The 22,504-nt window shown below is 42.0% G+C and overlaps 1 protein-coding gene across 1 annotated transcript; it reads left to right on the top strand.

Moving 5' to 3' along the window:
• Positions 1–7,326: 7,326 nt before the first annotated feature.
• LOC310859965 (tripartite motif-containing protein 16-like) lies at positions 7,327–16,938 on the top strand. The gene is made up of 8 exons (XM_083766732.1): positions 7,327–7,636; positions 8,489–8,857; positions 9,140–9,235; positions 9,626–9,862; positions 11,921–12,080; positions 14,548–14,733; positions 15,853–15,912; positions 16,069–16,938. The coding sequence occupies exons 1-8, from the start codon at positions 7,406–7,408 to the stop codon at positions 16,584–16,586; spliced, it is 1,857 nt and encodes a 618-aa protein (XP_083622858.1). The 5' UTR covers positions 7,327–7,405; the 3' UTR covers positions 16,587–16,938.
• The last annotated feature ends 5,566 nt before the right edge of the window (positions 16,939–22,504 follow it).

Raw genomic sequence — 22,504 nt, 5'->3', positions numbered from 1 at the left:
AACTAAAAACTAAATATAGCTGCAAGCAGCGATAAGACGGGACCAAACAATATGCCCTTTTAGGCTGCTCAAGAGTGCCACATTAGGTCACCCAGCATTTGTACCGCAGACGGACGGACAGACAAGGCATGTTTTGCCTGTTCAAAGTGCCTGTTATCCCTGCTTTCATACATGTACAAACTTCTCTTCAACTGGGATTTCAGTAATGGTCCATAGATTGTGTTCAGAAAATGTCACGCAAATTGCTCAAAACTCCTGGCAGAAGATCAGGCTTTTTTTTTTTAACTGCTCGAAATGGTGGGAAATCTGAGGGCGGAGCTTACTGGTCAAAGTGACAGATGTGTTCCCCATGGCTAATGTGGAAACAAGTGCCATGACATTTGGCTAAACGAAGCATGAGTTATGCCTGTTCAAATGTTTCGTTTTTAAACAATTGCTTTAGCGCCCTCCTTTGACCAAATGGAGTAAGACTGGTTTCAGTGCTATTTGGCATGACCCTCTACCAAACTGTGAAATTTCATAAACATGTGACGCGCATGTATATTACAGGCAGAAGAAGAATTTTCATAAAACCGCAATTTTCATTGGCTCATGAAACCCTAATTATTTTCACTTAAAATAAATCTACTGTAGAAATGTTCGTGCATTTTGATGAAATATCCCTGGAGGAGATAGATATGAACTGTTTTTCATATAATTCAAAATGGAGGGTTATCTAAAGGTCAGAGGTCAAAAGTCAGAACATGAAAGTTGTTCAGCATGAAGATATGCCTATCGAAGTTTTATTGCAGACGCCAGACGGTCAATGGTTTCATGAGCTATGCCTGTTCAATGTTTGCATTTTCAATTGAGTGCTGTTGCGCCACCCTTTGGCCATTGGTTGTGGGCTTCGTGTCTTCACCGTTTGGCATGGCCCTCTACCATACTGCCAAGTTTCGCAAGAACCGACTGCACGCTTCAGCCAAACCTGCTATTTTTGGCAGAAGGAGAAGAAGAGGAAGAGGAAGAAAAGAAACGGATGAATACAATAACGGACCAAGAAGTCCTTTCGGGCATGGTCGCTTAGAAAATGTGAAGTGAGGGGCGCTCTCATCATCGTACAATCAGAATTTGCCTCCTCACTTTTGTCTTCAATGTATACATACAACATATCAATGTTTGTGTTTACACTATTGCATAAAATTGTGACCAGATCCTGCCATTGCACATTCCAGCTTTTCTCCAGAGGAGAAAAAAACTATTTTTTTCCCCAAAATGAATAGCACAGGCAGACTCTTCACATACAGAGCATGTCTGAAATAAGTGTCAGAGCTAAATATATATAATATGTAAATATGAAATAAATGCTTAAACATGTAGCTGTAATGTTAAGAGACCACAGAAGTGAACCTTTAGTTTCAAATTCAAGCCTGTTTTCTCAACTCGCTGTTTTCTGCAAGACATGAATCTATAAGCAATATCTCCAAAACTTGTGGGTCAAACTGAACAACCAATATGTAAATTTGAAGCTATGATTCCCTGCTTTCATATGACATGAAAAAAACGAAAATTCCCAAAAATCCAATGGCAGTCCCTCAGTCAAATTTGGAAATCGGTGCCCCAGGCACCTATTTGAATAATTGGGGCAGAGGTTGTTCCTTCCACAATTTAGGAGTGGTGGAAATTAACTAAGTACATTTGCTTAAGTACTGTAGCCTACTTTAGTACAATTTTGTGGTATTTGGACTTTACTTGAGTATTTCCAATTTCCAATACCTTTACTTCTACTTCTACAAAATGTGTACTTTTACTCCACTACAATTATTTGAAAACTTTAGTTACTAGTTACTTTGTAGATTTTGATTATTATTAGAGAATAATTATATATAGGCCTATATAACCACTTCAGCCCTATATACATTTCAGGCTATTTGAAAATAGCCGATCTACAAGCTCACAATACGTCACGATGCGACGCATTGTGAGCTTGTAGATCGGCTCTTTTCAAAAGATTTTTATACATTTGAAAACTTGCGAGATGGGACATTCCGCACAATGAGTATGTTTACTTTTTGTACATTAAGTACATTTTAATACAATAAGTTTTGCACTTTTATTCAAGTAAATTTTGAATTCTGGACTTTTACTTGTAACGGAGCAGTTCTACATTACAGTATTAATACTTTAACTTTTTTCCACCTCTGCAATTTATTTAGGCATTTAGCAGACGCTCTTAATCCAGAGTGACCTAAGGCAGGTGAGATAATACATCAAATCATTTAAAAACGACATATAGCATCAACAATACAATCAAATAAGATCAAAACATCAATATCAAGAGGGTACATATGGATATAATGAGACACTAAGATAAGAGATGATCAGATAAAATATTGTAATTTAAACTAGGCTGTGATTAAAAGCCAGGTCGAAAAAATGGGTCTTAACCCATTCTGAACGGGAACCCATTTTGGTGTTGGCATCATGTTATGCTTTAGCTATTGAAAAATAGCAGATCTACAAGCTCGTAGCGCGCCACTCGCTTGTAGGTCTGCTATTTTTGAAAAATCAAAGAACGACTGACATTTTTAGAATCTGATCTCGGGTCAGAATGGGTTCATCAGACCAGTGTGTGTCCAGTGGAAACCTCGTGTGAATCTGATCTCAGGTCAGAATGGGTCTTAAGCAGAGACTTAAAAGTCTCAATGGACTGGGGGTCCTTGAAATTGAAATGGTTGAGAATCACTGCTAGAGCCGTAAAAGTCTTCTCTTATTGGAGGTCCCCATATCCTTTCAAATGGGGGTCCACAGGCTTATGAGTGTCAATTCGTTATAATCGTGCACTTGGTGACAAGCTTTTGATTTTTGGCATGGTGTTAGGTATGGCTATAAGGTTTTCAAAAACCATCGCAAACGAGTTGGGCTCGCCCCCTAGTGGTCCGTTTGCAATGAATCTAATATTAAAAGGGCCAGTATATGGTTAAAAACCATAATAAGGGATAAAATTGAAATAAAATTTTCAATGGATTCTATTAGTATTGGGTATGCTAAATAACACACTAAAAATGTAGGAACAAAATACTTCTGGAAAGGCATCGTTTTCAAGATTGCGTCCACAATAGCTGCAAAATGTAAATCATAGCAATTATGCACTTGGTGACAAGTTTTAGATATTTGGCATGATGTTAGGTATGGGCATAATGTTTTCAAAAACCACAGCAAACAAGTTGGGCTCGCCCCCTAGTGGTCTGTTTGCAATGAATCCAATGCTGGCCTATTTAACATTGGATTCATTGCAAACGGACCACTAGGGGGCGAGCCCAACTCGTTTGCGATGGTTTTTGAAAACCTCATGCCCATACCTAACACCATGCCAAAAATCTAAAACTTGTCACCAAGTGCATAATTGTTATGATTCTTTATGTATAAAATCCCAGTTTATAGGCATGTTAAGCTGGTAACAAGACAACTCACCCTTTTTGCCTCTCCGAGTAAGTTGTCCGGACAACTCACCCCGAAAGTGAATACAACTCACGGTCCTTAATAGATTCACAATAATCTACAATATAATCTTAATATATTTACAATAAAGCAGAAGAAGATTCAAGATTCAAGATTCAATATTTATTTGCCATGTCAAGAAGTTGATAGGAATTTGTCATTGTGCAGGCACTCATTGCAGTTACGGGGACAGAGACAACAATCAGAGCTACACAGCTGCAGCCATATTTCGGCGCTGCCCTCAGCTTTCTTGCATCAGAAAAAAAGAAAAGAGGAAGAAGAAGGATAGGGGGGGGGGTGGAGAGGGGGGGGGGTAAGAAGACATCACATCACATTTCAAGTAAGATGATAATACTCGGCTGTGCAGGCACGTTTCTGGGTGGGGGTGGCGGGGGCTTGGGCCAGGCATAAAAAAAGCTCTCTTCCTACGCAAGCCATCGAAGGGATGAGCTGCGCGGGGGGGAGGAAAAAAAGATACCTAGCTGCAGGGGGGGGGGGGGGGGGGGGGGGGTAGAAGGCGGCTGTGTGTAGACATGTGTGTCCAATATGGCTATTTCTCCTCTATGTCCGTTATGGCTCTCTGTTCAGTCATGGCTCTCAGGGCGCTGACCTGTTCCAAGATCGTGTCCATCTTCTGATGCATCTGCAGGGCGCTGGCCTGTTCCAAGATCGTGTCCATCTTCTGATGCATCTGCAGGGCGCTGGCCTGTTCCAAGATCGTGTCCATCTTCTGGTGCATCTCCCCAAGTGCCCTGCCCAACAATCTCTGCTCCAAGGCAACGAGTCTATCATGGCAGGCAGCATAGGGGCTGTTCAGCGTTGCCATTTTTCCAATTCTTCGGTACGCAAGACCAATGCACAGCCCAATCAGCAGAAATCTTGTCACCATAAATCCAAATAATGCCTCTTCTACGCTGATAGTCGGGGGAAGATCCATCAGGGTATTGAGCGGGCTCTCCAGAACCCAATTTACATGAGAGAAAAAAAATGTCCATCACGTACAGAGACCAGCACACTAATTCCATGATTAGTTCCATGTTTTGATAGTTTCAGGGGTTTCGAAGAGACAGTGTAGAAGAGACGCTCTGAGTCTGAGAAGCACAATGACATAGTTGATCTAATCTTCATTAAACAGGGTAAAAGGGGACACTGAAGGGAGTGAGTGGACACTGAAGGGAGTGAGGGGACACTGAAGTAGCCTGGTTAATAAACCAGACTAATATCGCACGGATCCGTGGGACATTAGTCTGGGGAGGCTCAGCTTGGATTTCATTTCCAGGGAAACATTTTCTCTTTGACGCAATTGGTCAGAGCTACTGTCAGTCAAAGGTCTCAAGCATTGAACGTCACTGTACCTATGCCCGCCCATATTGCATACCGTGTCCCTATTGGGCGCACACGTTTTCGTGTGTAGAAAATGGGCGTACAATTGAGCCTCTCCAGACCGAAATCCGCCGGTAGGCAATTTTTTTTTGCCAACGGCTGATTCGGTCTGGTTTATTAACCAGGCTAACACTGAAGGGAGTGAGGGGACACTGAAGGGAGTGAGTGGACACTGAAGGGAGTGAGTGGACACTGAAGGGAGTGAGTGGACACTGAAGGGAGTGAGTGGACACTGAAGGGAGTGAGGGGACACTGAAGGGAGTGAGTGGACACTGAAGGGAGTGAGGGGACACTGAAGGGAGTGAGGGGACACTGAAGGGAGTGAGTGGACACTGAAGGGAGTGAGTGGACACTGAAGGGAGTGAGGGGACACTGAAGGGAGTGAGTGGACACTGAAGGGAGTGAGTGGACACTGAAGGGAGTGAGTGGACACTGAAGGGAGTGAGGGGACACTGAAGGGAGTGCTGCTGATAAAGGGATGAAAGTGGATTAACGTCTCATTGTTGATTTCAGACATATCAGGTGTGTCAGACGTCTCAGCTTCACCATGTGTGTTAATTACCTGTCCTAAACCACCTGCTTTACAGTAAAGGAGCAACACACACACACACACACACACACACACACACACACACATACAGTAGGCCTATACCTCAGCATATCACTGCAACTCAAATATGCAATTACTGACCAACCTCACCCCTGCCCCTCTCTTCTCCCTCTCTCTCACGTACACATTGACACAACACACACACATGACCACAACTGTACCATGATGTAAGTCTACTGTGAAAGTATACGGGAGAAAACAAATGTGTGTTTCTCCTTCTTTTTCTTTTTCTTTTCATCACTGTTGTGGCTGACTCACTGGAACAGGAAGTAGTCTTCTGAGTGTAGGGATTTATGAGGCTAAACTATTAAATTGTATGCTTGCTTAGTCTTCCTAAATAAGGAGTTATTTCAGACAGCATTTAGTGACGGTTTTCTATTCTTAAAAGATTATATTAAAATATTGTATTTTTATTGTTCTCATTCATTAGGCATAAAGCATATTTATATGATGTGTTAGTGTGCAAATATATATTCAATAAAAACAATTCTAAAACACCCTCCATCTCTGACAACTATGTGACTCTCATTCTGTCAAGAGAACAAAAACAAATTTGTTTTCTTCTCCCCATTGTGGTGTGTGTGCGTCGTGCGTGTGGAGTGCATGCTCTTATTCCCTCTCTCTCTCTCTCTCTCTCTCTCTCTCTCTCTCTCTCTCTCAGTTCAATTCAAAGGAGCTTTATTGGCATGAGAAAACATACGTTTACATTGCCTAAGCAAAAGTGGAACAAAACAATCAATAAAACAAATAAACAATACAATAAACGTGTAAACAGATCTGTGTTATATTAACTCTCTCTCTCTCTCTCTCTCTGTCTCTCTCTCGTTTGTGAACTTATCTGTCTGTGCTACACATTCATTCACTGTCTCTTTAAAACCCTAATAGCTGCCTCCTACAAATATCCAGGAAGTCTCACCACTCCCAGTTCACTTCAGAAGAAATGAAACTCAGAGCTGTGTTTTCTCTCTCTCTCCGTCTGTTTTCAGAGTAAACCAAAGTGCTGGCTGAGGTGAGATGACCTACAAGTTACAATTAACCACACATGAAAGTACATGTGGGGTCTGGGGAGCCCCAGGGGTCCGTGTCACGGGCCAGGCCAGCCCGTGCCATATAGACACAATGGTTGAAAGGGTTTAAAATGTCTATTTGTATTTATTGACACTGAAGTTGCATTGGTCTGTTTGTCACCTGTCTCTCCTCTGCAGCGCTGTCAGCCCCTCTCTAGATTGGAGGTTGCCAATTAAGTAGGCTACTGTGGAGGAGGAGGGGTGTTTGTTACTTTTTATGTTGCATTTTTTCATTGTATTATGTTGTCTTAGTAAATGAAATGTAGTTTATTGTATATTCCTCTAAAAAGATAGTGTGAAAGATTACTCGTAGGCTTTAGTTATAGCCGTGTGGTGAGTTAATGATCACAACTGATTAGAGGATAATTTGCCCCACCTGTTTGAGAGCAGGATTGCTGCAGGTGGAGGGAGTTCAGTGTTTACCTGAGGCTAGAAGAGACATCAAGGAGAGCTGCAAGCCAGGACCTCATCAATGATAGCCTGTAACAGTGTCTCGGTTGTTTTTCTTAAAGTTTAGTCAGCAGGTGTATTTGTTTCCTATTTATGGAAATGTTATTTTGGCCAGTATTTATTACTTTTTGTATTGTCACTGCACTTTGGAGGTAAATAAAATGCCTGAAATATACTTGTGGACCCGTCTACTCCCAGCTGGAACCTCCGGCCAACGGCTAGCATTATCACAGTCCTTGAGGCAATTATAGGGCATCCATATAAACTTATTAATAGTGCATCACAGTCTGTTTGACCACTGTAAACCTGTAAAACTGTAAACTCAGAGCTGTGTTTTCTCTCTCTCTCCGTCTGTTTTCAGAGTAAACCAAAGTGTTGTGTGTTTTCTCTCGGTGTGAAAGTGGTTGTCAGTGAAATGTCAGAACAACAACAGGGATGTGAGCTGGACCAGGACCAGTTCTGCTGTCCTGTCTGTCTGGACATTCTAAAGAAACCAGTGACTCTAAACTGTGGACACAGTTACTGTAGCAGCTGTATCGAGGGTTACTGGGACCAGTATGATGACACTGGAGTCTACTGCTGTCCCCAGTGCAGAGAGAGCTTCAGTCCTAGACCGGTTCTGAGAAAGAACACCTTGCTGGCTGAGGTGAGATGACCTTACAAGTTACACTTAACCACACATGAAACTACATGTGGGGTCTGGGGAGCCCCAGGGGTCCGTGAGGCAGTTGAAGGCCATCCATAAAAACGTGTTAATAGTGCATCACAGTCTGTTTAACCACTGTAAACCTATACATCAGCTATTTGAACATTGCAGATCTACAAGCTCACAACGCATATCTGAACACGATATGCAATATATTTGTTGAAACATAAATCTTCTATGGGGGTCCCTGGCAAAAGTATTTTGAGGTGGGACGGGAGTCCGTGGACAAATGCATATTAATTTGAGAACCACTGGTACGTACTTTATTCTGTCATTTTGTTGACTAGGGTAATATACTCTGATCTTTAACTTTGTTAGTCACTGCACTGGTTAATCAGTAAACCATAGTGCCCCTATTCCTGGCTTGTAAATGGTGCATTTATATAGCGCCTTTATCCAAGGCGCTTTACAGAGATTGTGCATTACATTCACCCATTCACACACACACATTCACACACTGATGCCGGAGGAAACCATGCAAAGGCACCAACCTGCACATCGGTAGCAATTTGGGGTTCAGAGTCTTGCTCAAGGACACTTCGACACTCTTGTCTTTCATTTAGGGCAAACATAATTGTCCTAGTGGTTAAGAGTGTACTGTAAATTGTAGGCTACATTTTTTAAAAGGCAACTCTAACCTTTTAAAATAATGTTACAATGTGTTTATCACCATGAAGCTCACAATGACTGTGTTGAATGTCTCCTCAGTGAGTGACCTCCCCTCCTCTTCTCTTTACTGTGTTGAATGTCTCCTCAGTGAGTGACCTCCCCTCCTCTTCTCTTTACTTCCAGCTGGTTATGAAGCTGAGCAGTACAGGAGCTCAGCAGTCTCCTGCTGCTCCGCTTTACGCCGGTCCATCAGACGTGGCCTGTGATTTCTGCACCGGAGCCAGACGTCGCAAAGCTCTCATGTCTTGTCTGACGTGTCTGGCCTCTTTCTGTGAGACTCACCTCCAGCCTCACTACAATGTTCCTGTGTTGAAGAAGCACAAGCTGGTCCCAGCCACCGACAAACTGCAGGAGAAGATGTGCACCAGTCATGACAAGCTGATGGAGGTGTTCTGTCGCACAGACCAACAGTGTATCTGCTATCTGTGCACCATGGAAGAACACAAGGGCCATGACACGGTGTCAGCTGCTGCAGAGAAGGCAGAGAAACAGGTAGCACCACCATCACTTGAAGACAAATCATAAGATGGATCATGTTTTAAAGATGGAAGCAAGACTAAATATAGTCTTAATATCTGTGTCAGAGACATTAAAAGCATAAATCAGAAATGCCTTCTAAAACAGTTAGTTCTCAAACTTTTTTGCGCCCAAATTCAGATTATATTTCTCCACGGACCTGATATGTCTCCTGATTGGATGGAATTGGTGTCCCGACATGAAAAAGTCCACAATAATGTTTACAAACCAAACTGTCTCTCTTCCTGCTTCTTGCAGAAACAGCTGGTGACAAGTCAGGAGGAAGTCCAGCAGAAGATCCAGGAGAAAAAGAAGGAGCTGAAAGACCTGAGACAGGTCTTGGAGGCCCTGAACGTGAGTGGTTCTCAAAACTCTTTAATGTCAAGGACCCTAAAATGAGATGTATTTGGCCGCTGACCGGACCCCCATTTCAGAATACTTTGTTCCAGGGACCTCCAGAAGCAAAGATTTAAGTTCAAAATGTTTGCTATACAAATATATTGGAATATTTACACACTTTCGAAAATAGCAGATCTACAAGCTCATATTGCGGCACCAGGTGACATGATATGAGTTTGAAAACAGCCAACTTATAAAAGTGTGTGTGTGTGTGTGTGTGTGTGTGTGTGTGTGTGTGTGTGTGTGTGTGTGTGTGTGTGTGTGTGTGTGTGTGTGTGTGTGTGTGTGTGTGTGTGTGTGTGTGTGTGTGTGTGTGTGTGTGTGTGTGTGTGTGTGTGTGCTAAGCAGAGGTCTGCAGATGCAGCAGTTGAGGCCAGTGACAGGATCTTCAGTGAGATGATGGTCTCCATTGAGAGAAGACGTGGTGAGCTCAAACAACTGATCAGAGAACAGCAGCAGAATGCAGTGGCTCAGACTGAGGCTCTCCTGAGACAGCAGGAACAGACCCTGGAGCAGCTGGAGAGGAGACATGCTGAGCTGGAGGAGCTGTCCAACACTGAGGACATCATCACATTCATTCAGGTTCCACACGTGGCTTTTTGACACTTTGGTTTTGAAAGAACAAATCGGCTTCATATTTCATCCCATTCCATCAAGTGATTACATTACGTTGTAATTTAATGTATTACATTATAGTAGATTACATGACATGGCATAACATGACATTATTCATGCTGGTAGATAATAATAATAATAGTAGTTGAAAGAATAACATTATTATTACATAATCACCTAATCACAATCATTTTAGATCATCACAATAAGGGCATAATTGTTTCCATTTTGAAAAAAAAAAATCAAACATTTTCAAAAACTAGCAGACCTAAACGATCAGCATAAAGAAAGAAAAAACAGGTGTGCCTCCTCTGGAGACTGCCCTTTGTTTAAGGCAGTGGGAGCTCAGCTTTTCAATAACTTAAACTCATAAACCAACTAAATGGAAAAAGCAGCACTCTAAAATAAAAGATGCAAGACTGATGTTTATTTGAGAACGCTGACGCGTTTCGGCAGAGCCTTCTTCATCACGTTTTAGGGCGCTTTCACACCGGACATGTTTGGTTCGTTTAAAACGAACCATGGTCCGCTTACCCCTTTGGTTCGGTTGGTGTGAACGTGCATACGAACTCTGGTGCGGATCAAAGAAACGAACCATGGTCCGCTAAAAAAGGCCGAACTCGGTTCGCTTCCAAACGAACCACGGTGCGGTTCGTTACTGGTGTGAATGCATTCGGACTTTATAGAGGACCAAATACAGGACGATAGGCAAAATAGCCGTCGGGCGTCGGCAGTTGTGAGGCTGCATTAATAATTATAGTTATAAAAGCATGTATTTTTTTACGGGGATCATATGACAGCTGACAGTCTGATTTTAATAGTAGACGCATACATATGTCGAGGCGCAGCGCAGCATACGAGGTTCACATGCGCAAAATGTACAAGTTATCGACATGGAATGGTGCACGGTATGGCACACAATGTTAGCTTGTAGATCTGTTTATTTTAATCATGCGCCGGCCGCCGCCACGCATGCGAATCTGCGATGCATGAGTCTTCATGCGAGTTTCTCTTTCAACTCGTGTCCCCTCCTTTTTGTGTGTGTGTGTGTGTGTGTGTGTGTCTGTGGGCGCGTGGGCGCGCACGCACATGAGGGGACTGGGGGAGAGACCCATATATTTATATGGGAGAGACGCAGAGACAGAGAAATATTTAAAATCATCCATGTCGCGCAGGCCGCAGGTATAGAGAAAAAGCCAATGTTAAATAAGCTATACACAGGTGGTCCCAAATGATTAATTGATTACATCACTATAGCAAAAGACGTAAAACTAGGTCAACTCAATTAGCTGCAGCGGAGCTGTTCTGACTTGAAGCTCAATAACCAACTGACCAAACCATAAGATGACATGGAAATGCCCGCCGCGGCGCCGATTTGATGCGCAGAAATAACATGGGTGAAGGTGCACACATGGAAGAAAAGTCCTTTTTATCGGGGATACCTTGTTGTAGGCTATACGTCTCCGTGAATTTATGCATCAGCATTCAGCAGCAAGCACATTATTGTTCAAACACCTGCTCCTCTGTTCATCTGTTGCTCTTATTTGGCTAATAAAATAATTAATAAGAATGAATGCAATAGCAAGTTGTTGCTGCCTGTCATGTTGCTGTTCTCTTCTCTCCCTGTGTGACTGAAGGTTGCCCCTGCAAAAATTGTAGACAGTGATTTCCCCTCATGTTCTTTTCCCCCCCACTATTTGGTTCGCTTAACATGTCCACGTGTCATTTGTTTACATATTTGGTACGCTTTACAAATTCCAGTGTGAACACCAAACGGACCAAAATCAAAATGCAAATATTTGGTCCTTGGTCCTTGATCCGGACCTTCTAAGCGAACTTTGGGTGTGAAAGCGCCCTGAGTCTGCTCTGAAGAAGGCTCTGCCGAAACACGTCAGCGTTCTCAAATAAACAACAAGGACATCAGCTCAACTCTACAATATTGTGATCAATGCAGTGATCTATTGATCATCATTGATCATCCCTGTCTAAAGTGGTTTACTGGTGTCTCTGCTTGTCTCTCTCCAGAGTTTCCAGTCTCTCTCCAGTTCCACTGGATCTCCAGTCTCACCCAGTGTGGTCGTCTGTCCTCTGAGGTCCTTCACAGATGTGACTGATGTCGTGTCTGGTCTGAGAGACCAACTGGACAACATCCTGACGACAACTTGGCCACAGATATCAAACCGAGGTGAGATTTAAAAGTGTTAATTGTTTTTCATAGTAAACATGGATGGATGAAGCCAGAAGGCAACTGGAGATGTTTGAACTAGAAACATACCGATGGTACACAGTAGGCTGTCTGTCAGATTGGACAGTAAAATAAGAATTAAGCAAGAATATTACTCAAAGGAGAGATGAGATTTAAATGGGTTTTATAATTCTTCTAATCACCCTCTACTGTACAGTACATTTCTTTTTTTGATCAAAGTTTCTTTATTAATTTTCTATTCACATATGAGTAAAAAATAGCATACAAAAATGTTGATTTTTTTTACCCCTCCCTCCCCCCAGAGTTCCCGCTCTGAAAGAGCCACAACCTCGGTATCTTGTAGCATTAACAAAGATACATTGAAATAAAAGGCACATACAAATATACATATTCAAAAATAGAAGAAATTAATCAAATATTGGACACAACAGTACATTTCTAAGGGTTCAATGGATTTTATAAAGGTGGAAGTATGTCTATAGAGCGTTCCAGAAATAATTCCCCATTCATTTTCCCATAGACATTTCAAAAAGTATTTATTTTAAAGACCTTAAAAGCCTCGTACAAAGCCAACAGCCAAGTTGACAAATCATGACAATAAACATATTTTTGGGACGAACAAATAATTAGAAAGAAGGAAAACAACAATAAAAGTGTTGTACCCTGCCCTTTTTTCGTCTTTCAAATGTTCTGTTCCGCCCAAAGAATGTGTTTATTGTCATGATTTGTCAACTGGGCTGTTGGCTTTGTCCGAGGCTTTAAAGGTCCCCTTTTGGTGTTTTAACTATTGAAAAATAGCAGATCTTCAAGCTCATAGCGCGGCACCGAGTGCCGCGCTATGAGCTTGTAGGTCTGCTATTTTTGATAATCTGTGAAAATGTTCCTCAAATCTTTGGATCTATATTGTTACAGACTTACAGAGTGAACATTTTAACTCATATCTTTGCTTCTGTGGGGTCTGTAGATCTGCTGTTTTTGAAAGGTTCTCAGTGTCAATTATCTAATGTAATCCTGGGCACTATATATACACTCCGTCTGCCAATCTGGGGAGAGCAACGGACTGACTGACCTCATGCTTCCTTCAATGCATGAGGAGTCCCAAGCCGCTTTTCTTTTTCACCTGACAGGGGAGAGTTTGCCCGCGGTTGGACGTAGAGCGAGGAAGATACACCTTATTCCAACCAGGGAGAGGCAGTATAGAGACCATGATTCACAGGGAGAACATGTGAGGGTTCCTACCTACCCTAGGGGACATGGGGAGAACATGTGAGGGTACCTATACCTACCCTAGGGGACACGGGGAGAACATGTGAGGGTTCCTACCTACCCTAGGGGACACGGGGAGAACATGTGAGGGTACCTACCCTAGGGGACAGGGGGAGAACATGTGAGGGATCCTACCTACCCTAGGGGACACGGGGAGAACATGTGAGGGTAACTACCCTAGGGGACACGGGGAGAACATGTGAGGGTAACTACCCTATAGGGGACACGGGGAGAACATGTGAGGGTACCTACCTACCCTAGGGGACACAGGGAGAACATGTGAGGGTACCTACCCTAGGGGACACAGGGAGAACATGTGAGGGTGCCTACCCTAGGGGACACAGGGAGAACATGTGAGGGTGCCTACCCTATGGAACACGGGGAGAACATGTGAGGGTTCCTACCTACCCTAGGGGACACGGGGAGAACATGTGAGGGTACCTACCTACCCTAGGGGACACTGGGAGAACATGTGAGGGTTCCTACCTACCCTAGGGGACACGAGGAGAACATGTGAGGGTACCTACCTACCCTAGGGGACACGGGGAGAACATGTGAGGGTACCTACCCTAGGGGACACAGGGAGAACATGTGAGGGTAACTACCCTAGGGGACACAGGGATAACATGTGAGGGTACCTACCTACCCTAGGGGACACAGGGAGAACATGTGAGGGTACCTACCCTAGGGGACACAGGGAGAACATGTGAGGGTACCTACCCTAGAGAACATGTGAGGGTACCTATACCCTATAGGGGACACAGGGAGAACATGTGAGGGTACCTACCCTAGAGAATATGTTAGGGTACCTACCCTAGGGGACACGGGGAGAACATGTGAGGGGACCTACCCTATAGGGGGCACGGGGAGAACATGTGAGGGCACCTACCCTATAGGGGACATGGGGAGAACATGTGCAAACTCCACACCGAAAATGCTTGCAAGTGCTTGGTTTAAAGTGTACACACACAACACTACTGTATTGTCCCCTCCAGTACAAGGCCACAGTGCTTGGTTTAAAGTGTACACACAACACTACTGTATTGTCCCCTCCAGTACAAGGCCACAGTGCTTGGTTTAAAGTGTACACACACAACACTACTGTATTGTCCCCTCCAGTACAAGGCCACAGTGCTTGGTTTAAAGTGTACACACAACACTACTGTATTGTCCCCTCCAGTACAAGGCCACAGTGGAGGAGAACACGGCGGGGGCGCTGGTGCTCCGGATCCCCGTGGACGACCGGGACCAGGAGAACACCAAGAACTGGAAGGCCAAGTTCTCCATCAGCGAGGGCAACGCCGACGGACACTTCCGGATCGACAGCGACACCAAGGCCAACGAGGGCCTCCTGTACCTGGTCAAGGTGAGACGCAGAATGTCACAAACGCTGCGTTCTATATAGGGATGGGCAATTCGCTATCGAACCGTTATCGGCATTAAAATGCAATATCGATATCGGTAATAATCTGTGTCATGCACTCTAGGGCAATACATGACAAAAAGGGAGTCCACACACAAGGCAAACCTTTTATATTATATTTATTATTCTAAGTTAAAATAAGTAAGCAATAATCAAATAAACTGGTATGAGATGTGACAATGTCAGTAATCAGTCATGTATGCAGTGTATGGATGTATGGAGTGTGCTGTGTGTGAGTGTTGTAAAAGGTGTGCAACTGCTTGAAAGGAAGGTAAAATAGCTGGCTTGAGAGCATGGAAGGAGAGGCCCTTATATACTCTCCCAGACCACACCCCACTCAGGTGTACACAGTTGACGGCCTGCTCCACTCTGCCCTAATCACCCAGGCTGCCAGATAGCCTACTGAGCAGAGGCAGAGGGGGCAGGGCCGTCACAATCGGTAATAATGTATCGGTTTCAGCAGATATTTTATTTCATGATAATTACGTTGAGAAATAAATACAAAAAGCCTGAAATAGCCTTTTGTTATTATGATGAAGGCTGGATGCAAAGATGCAAAGCTGACACATTGAAGATGAGCGGGGTTCGACTTCCAGATGCAAAGATACAAAACTACAACTGTAGCTCCGATGACGGGCAATCACAATGTGTCGCGGTGCTAATAATAAGTGTGTGTGTGTGTGTGTGTGTGTGTGTGTGTGTGTGTGTGTGTGTGTGTGTGTGTGTGTGTGTGCGCGCGCGAGTATACAACTAAGTGAGACACACACATCTCAGCTTATCGTCACTCGGGAACGGATGGATCGCTCCCGGTGTGACACACTGGTGTGTGTGTGTGTGTGAGAGTCCACATCAACCTGTGAATGTTATTGTTATTATATTTTATTTATTTAATGATCTAAGGAGTTCTCTATCCTGATTGGTTGAAAGTTGTAACCCCTGAAAATGTATTTTCTGTTTACTAAAGCAATGTTTACTATCGAGCTATAATAGTTTCAACGTTTTGTAACTTCAGTTGAATCCATCCTTCAGTATTAGACGTTTACTGTTTTCTTGTGTCTCCAGTGTGTGCAGTTGATGTTGATGATCCAGCGGAGCCTCAGACCAGAAAGGACTTCTTACAATGTGAGTCCATGTTGAATGTTGTTTCTGAACGTTGACGTTTCAACCTGACATGTTATTTGAAGCTCGGTCTAATGAGTTTGATCTGAGAGAATTATTAACTCTAAACACAATGAGGTTCATGAGGTTTTGATTTTCTTTTGTCGTGTGTTCTCACAGATTCCTGTCCTCTGTCTCTGGACATGAACACAATACACAAAGAGCTCTCCCTGTCAGAGGAGAAGAGGAAGGTGACTAGAACACAACAACAACAACCTTACCCTGATAATTCAGAGAGATTTGTAGGGTTCAATTCTCAGGTGTTGTGTACAGAGGGTCTGTCTGAACGTCGTTACTGGGAAGTAGAGAGGAGTGGTATAGAGGCTGGTATAGCAGTCTGTTATAAAGACACCGACAGACGAACCCGCTTTGGATCCAATGATAAATCCTGGTGTTTACGGTGCTCTGGTGGCGACTACAGGTTCAGACACAACAGTGTTTACACTACAGTGTCAGGGCCTGTCTCCTCCAGAGTGGGGGTGTATCTGGATCACAAGGCAGGCACCCTGTCCTTCTACAGTGTTTCTGACACAATGACCCTCCTCCACACAGTTCAAACCACGTTCACACAACCTCTCTATCCAGGGATATGGCTTTGGGACTATGGAGGTACAGCAGAGCTGTGTAAGACATGGTAGACATGTTAAGGATACTGATGACGATATTCAGTTGAACACTTAGTTTTCTTCATTTTGATTGTAGTTGTTCACTTCTAGATGAGTCATGATCAATCAACCAATTGATTGTGTTCTGCTCATTGCATTTCTTTGCAGATCAATGGTTATTCAGTATGTCTGTTATCTTGTTCATGTTGCTACAGAGCCCTCTGTCAGGCTGTGGAGCCTTTTATGCCTCATTGTGAGCTTGTAGATCGGCTATTTTCAAATGTATATACAGTAGGGCTGAAGTGGTTAACCCATTCTGGACAGGAACCCCTTTTGGTGTTTTAACTAAGCATTATGTTATACTTTAGCTTTTGAAAAATAGCAGATCTACAAGCTCATAGCGGGCCACAGAGTCGCGCGCTACGAGCTTGTAGGTCTGCTACTTTTTGAAAATTCGTAAAAATGCGGCACATCTTCTTTTCTTTTTTACGTCGGGCCTAAATGGGTTGTATGGTTTGTAATAATTATCTAAATCTACAAAGTAACTAGTAGTAAAAAGGTTTCAAATAATGGTGTAGTAAAAGTACATAATTTGGATCTGATATGTAGTGGAGCATAAGTAATAGTGTTGGAAATTGTAAATACTCAAGTTCAAGTACAAATACCTCAATTGTACTTGCATGCAGTACTTTAGTAAATGTACTGTTAATTTCCACCACTGCTTATTGTGAAACAGTTTTATCAGTCAACAGTAAACAAAGCAACATAGTATGTAGTGTGTATACAGGGTATCTCTATTTTCACAAAAAAAACCAAAAAGAAAAACTAAACGCATTTTATTTTGGGGGGGTCTCCAGTTCAAATGTGATTAATGTGGTGGGCTGCAGCTGGTGATTTCAGTGGTTCTCAGGTGTAATTACTCCTTAATGTCTAAATCTAATTAAACAGTTAATCAAAATGATTGATTGTCGCTTATGGTTTGTTTTTGGAGGCCCACTTTGCACTTTTGTGTCAACATTTTGTATTTTGTTTGAATTTGATTAGTTATATTTGTAACTGTATAAACTTGATGGGAGACGTGGCATGTTAGCATACCTCTACTAAAATCAAAGGGATTATCTCATATGTATTTCACCCTGAGATACAAATCATTGTTTTCTATGGTGGATAAGATAAGCTTTTTGGAATCAGTGTTTTTGTTTATTCTACACAAGAGATGCTGTATTAGGTTATATGGGGACACAAATGGAACCGAATACTGAATGACCAGCTAGGACTTGACACGTGCAGTCCAGCAGGGGGAGCCCTTGTCATTGAGATATAATAATGAGTAGGAGCAGAGAGGATACTGATTGATTTGCAGCTTTATTAAACGCATTATTAATATTTACATCTACAGACCTTTGTTGAGCATTTTTATATCAGCCTCAATTCACCGTCTTTTAATAATAAAACATACAGTTTATAAAAACAACTGTCTCTCTCTCTAAGGGTGCTGTATTTACAACAAGAGTATAGGCTACATACACAGTGATTACAACATAAAAATATACAGTTTGCCTAATATGTATTCTTACCATCATGGTCTTGTATAGACCAGTCCAATACTGTAGCCTACCATGTTGTCTCCACATACCACATATAGGCCTACAGTAGCCCTAGTAGGCTACAGTGATTACATTATAATGTACAGTTGATAGACCAGTCCATGACTGTAGCCTACCATGTTTTAACCGGCCTAGAGGACATGTGTACATGAATACAAGTTAAAACAAAACACAAATATAAATAAGAGATGATTCTTTGTCTCAATGGGCTATTACTATAATATGCTAGCAGCTATCATTCATTTAATTTGGACTACACAGATAACACAATACAAATAATCTCTAATCCAGCTGTGTATATTGAAACGATTATGACCTTTTGTGTTCAATTGAGAGAAATATTCATCCACTCAAGTGATGTAATTCCTGTTACTCCATCTATCTTACTTTGGACATAATTGGAAATGCATATCAATTATTTTACACAAAATCTATTAACCAGTTTGACACTTTTTTTGGGCCCATATCGATATCCGATATAATTAATTGGTGTTATGGCCGATAACCGATATTACCGATGTCGATATGATCTCATTCTGTATTAAAAAAATATAATAATTTTGTCCATTCTGCACTGCAGGTTTATAGGCAAGTCAGATTGAACTTAAATACCTTTTATATTTAATACTGTGAGCTTGTAGATCTGTTCAAGCTGTTACTTTGGGCTTGTTTATCTGTAATGACAGACCGATTAATCAGACCGATTAATTAATCGGTCTGATTGATTAATCGAACTGATGCCGATTAATCTAAAAACAACTAGAATCGTCCGATACCGATGCAAATCAGATTAATGCTGATTAATCTCTTGATTAATCGGCATTAATCTGACTTGCCTAAGCCTGCAGTGCAGACACCCTGTTAAATGTATTCAGAATGGTTATAATTTTTCAATACAGAATGAGATCATATCGACATCGGTAATATCGGTTAACGGCCATAACACCAATTAATTATATGTACAATACAAATAATCTCTAATCCAGCTGTGTATGTTGAAACGATTATGACCTTTTGTCCTCACCTTCCCATGAATAAGTTCTATGTGTTCAATTGAGAGAAATATTCATCCACTCAAGTGATGTAATTCCTGTTACTCCGTCTATCTTACTTTGGGCATAATTGGAAATGCATATCAATTATTTTTACACAGAATCTATTAACCTATATGGGCACAGTTGTCAGTTGTCAGTTATCAGCCGTGCTGCAGCACATATAAACATTAAACATCAGCTCATTGTAGACTTGTAAACAGTGAGAGATAGGGTGTGTTTGATAGAGAGTGAAGAACAGAATGTTGTGTTTAACAAGTGAAGTCTATAGGCCCTCGGGTGGTGCAGCGGTAAAGTCTCTCTCTCTCTCTCTCTCTCTCTCTCTCTCTCTCTCTCTCTCTCTCTCTCTCTCTCTCTCTCTCTCTCTGAACTGTGTCATTCCTGTGATGAAACACCAGTGCTCTCATGACCCCAAACATACACTTCCTCCTTTGATTGTGTGTGTGTGTGTGACTCACTCACTTCCATTCATACTGACGGACAGTATATCTGTATGCAAATATAAGTAGACTGTCTATGATCTCTCCATAAAATAAACACGTCATTTCAGTTCACACAGTCAAGTGCTGTGTGTGTGTGTGTGTGTGTGTGTGTGTGTGTGTGTGTGTGTGTGTGTGTGTGTGTGTGTGTGTGTGTGTGTGTGTGTGTGTGTGTGTGAACCAGCCACGCCCGCGGGGACTGGACATGCGTATGCGTATGCCTCAGGGTGCTTCATAGATTTACAATAACTATGACTAATTAACTATTGATTAGACAGGTGAAAGGTGACAATTAAGTCGTGTGTCGGCACTGAGGAGAGTGCCCTGATAAAGCTGGCCGATGGAAAGTGCTTCTCATTGTTGACTCAAGGACAGTTGTAAACCACGTCGTTTACAGTACAAAAGCGGAAGTGTGTGTTAACATACCAGCCTTTATGAGAGTCAGACATTCCACCACATTACTGTACATCTGTGACTGTACTGCACAAGCTATAACTGTAACAGGTCACCTGAGGAACGCCCAGTCCCATATACAGTATACGCATACATACAGTTACAGTATACCTCAGCACATCACTGCAGCTCAAACAATGCAATTATTGACCAACCTCACCCCTGCCCCCCACTCTCTCTCTTCTGCCTCTCTCTCTCTCACGTACACATTGACGCAACACACACACACACACACACACACACACACACACACACACTGACACACACACACACACACACACACACATACACACACACACACACACACACACATGACCACAACTGTAGCACTGTGAAAGTAACACGTGTTTCTTATTTCTTATTTTTTTCTTTTTCTTTGTTTTGTTACATCACTATTGTGGCTGACTCACTGGAACAGGAAGTAGTCTTCTGAGTGTAGGGATTTATGAGGCTAAACTATTACAGTTTATGCTTACTAGGCTATACAATACATAATATTAGTGTTCCTAAACAAGGAGTTATTTCAGACAACTTTTAGTGCCGGTTTTCTATTCTTAAAAGATTACATTGAAATATTGTATTGTTATTGTTCTTATTATTCTTATGCATTAAGGGAATAAAGCATTATAGTGTATAGCAAAATACGTCATTATATGATGCGTTAGTGTGCAAATAGTCAATAAAAACTATTTGTTGCGCCCTCCGTCTCTCAACAAGAGAAAGTTGGCTGCTTTGCATTCCTCACCATTGTCACGGTCTGTGTGTGTGACTGTGTGTGTGCGTGCTTGCGTATGTACGTATGTGCGTGCGTGAGTGTGTATCATTGCCTTTAATCTGTGCTGTGATTGGACTGTTACCATGGCATTGGGGAAGGTGAAAAACATAAACAGGATGTCATGTCATAAATCACCCAGGCCTATATAGCTGCCGCCAGAATATCACCCAGTTCAACTCCAAACCCCAGCATGCAGTTCAAACCCCTTTGATCCGGTTGGATATTTATGAGCACTCGAGTTACAGTCCACGTACACCAGGGGAAGTGGGAAACTTTGAATATGGAGAGGGCCACTATATTTATTAAACTTTGAATAGGGAGAGGGCCACTATATTTATTAAACTTTGAATAGGGAGAGGGCCACTATATTTATTAAACTTTGAATAGGGAGAGGGCCACTATATTTATTAAACTTTGAATAGGGAGAGGGCCACTATATTTATTAAACTTTGAATAGGGAGAGGGCCACTATATTTATTAAACTTTGAATAGGGAGAGGGCCACTATATTTATTAAACTTTGAATAGGGAGAGGGCCACTATATTTATTAAACTTTGAATAGGGAGAGGGCCACTATATTTATTAAACTTTGAATAGGGAGAGGGCCACTATATTTATTAAACTTTGAATAGGGAGAGGGCCACTATATTTATTAAACTTTGAATAGGGAGAGGGCCACTATATTTATTAAACTTTGAATAGGGAGAGGGCCACTATATTTATTAAACTTTGAATAGGGAGAGGGCCACTATATTTATTAAACTTTGAATAGGGAGAGGGCCACTATATTTACACATTCACTCCAGAGGGCCACATTGAAAATATTGTTGTAGCCAGAATAGCAGATCTACAGGCTCAAAACGTGTCGCGTTTTGAGCCTGTAGATCTTCTAGGTTTTGCTATATTTGAATTTAAATACAGATTGTTTTTCTTCACTTTTTTAGATTGGAAGCCTGAAAAGTTAAAGTTTTTTTATTTAATTTCAAATGCATTTAGTTATACTTTAGTTGTAACTTTATGAACTCAAATGCTGTAGTGTCAGCTGTCACTTTTCTAGCAATTTGCTGTCTGTATTTGTGTCCCTTTTAAAAAGTGCATTATGAGAGCTTTATTTATTTACATAATGTGACACTCCACCTGCTATAACAGACGGCACTTAAGTAATACAGTACAATACAGTAGCACAATGTCTGAGTCATGCCGTGGACACTCCCACTCACCCCATCCATAACTCTCCTCCCCACAACCACTTTCTATGACTGAACACACGCTTCCCTTCCTCTCTCATGTTTATCACTAACATATAACTAGGACAATACAAGATTTCCTGCACGCCTCAATACGAAAACATGTACAGTAGAGAGATTCCCTTAAGAACACCGGAGGCTGTTGTGTAAATGAATCACCACTCAGACGGATAGATAGATAGATAGATAGATAGATAGATAGATAGATAGATAGATAGATAGATAGATAGATAGATAGATAGATAGATAGATAGATAGATAGATAGATAGATAGATAGATAGATAGATAGATAGATAGACAGTGTGTGCATGCCTGCAATGTTGCATATTGTTTTGTT

This window comes from Protomyctophum parallelum (genome assembly GCF_964188405.1).
Source record: "Protomyctophum parallelum genome assembly, chromosome: 6".
Lineage (NCBI taxonomy): Eukaryota > Metazoa > Chordata > Actinopteri > Myctophiformes > Myctophidae > Protomyctophum > Protomyctophum parallelum.
This window is presented reverse-complemented; position numbering and strand designations above follow the sequence as displayed.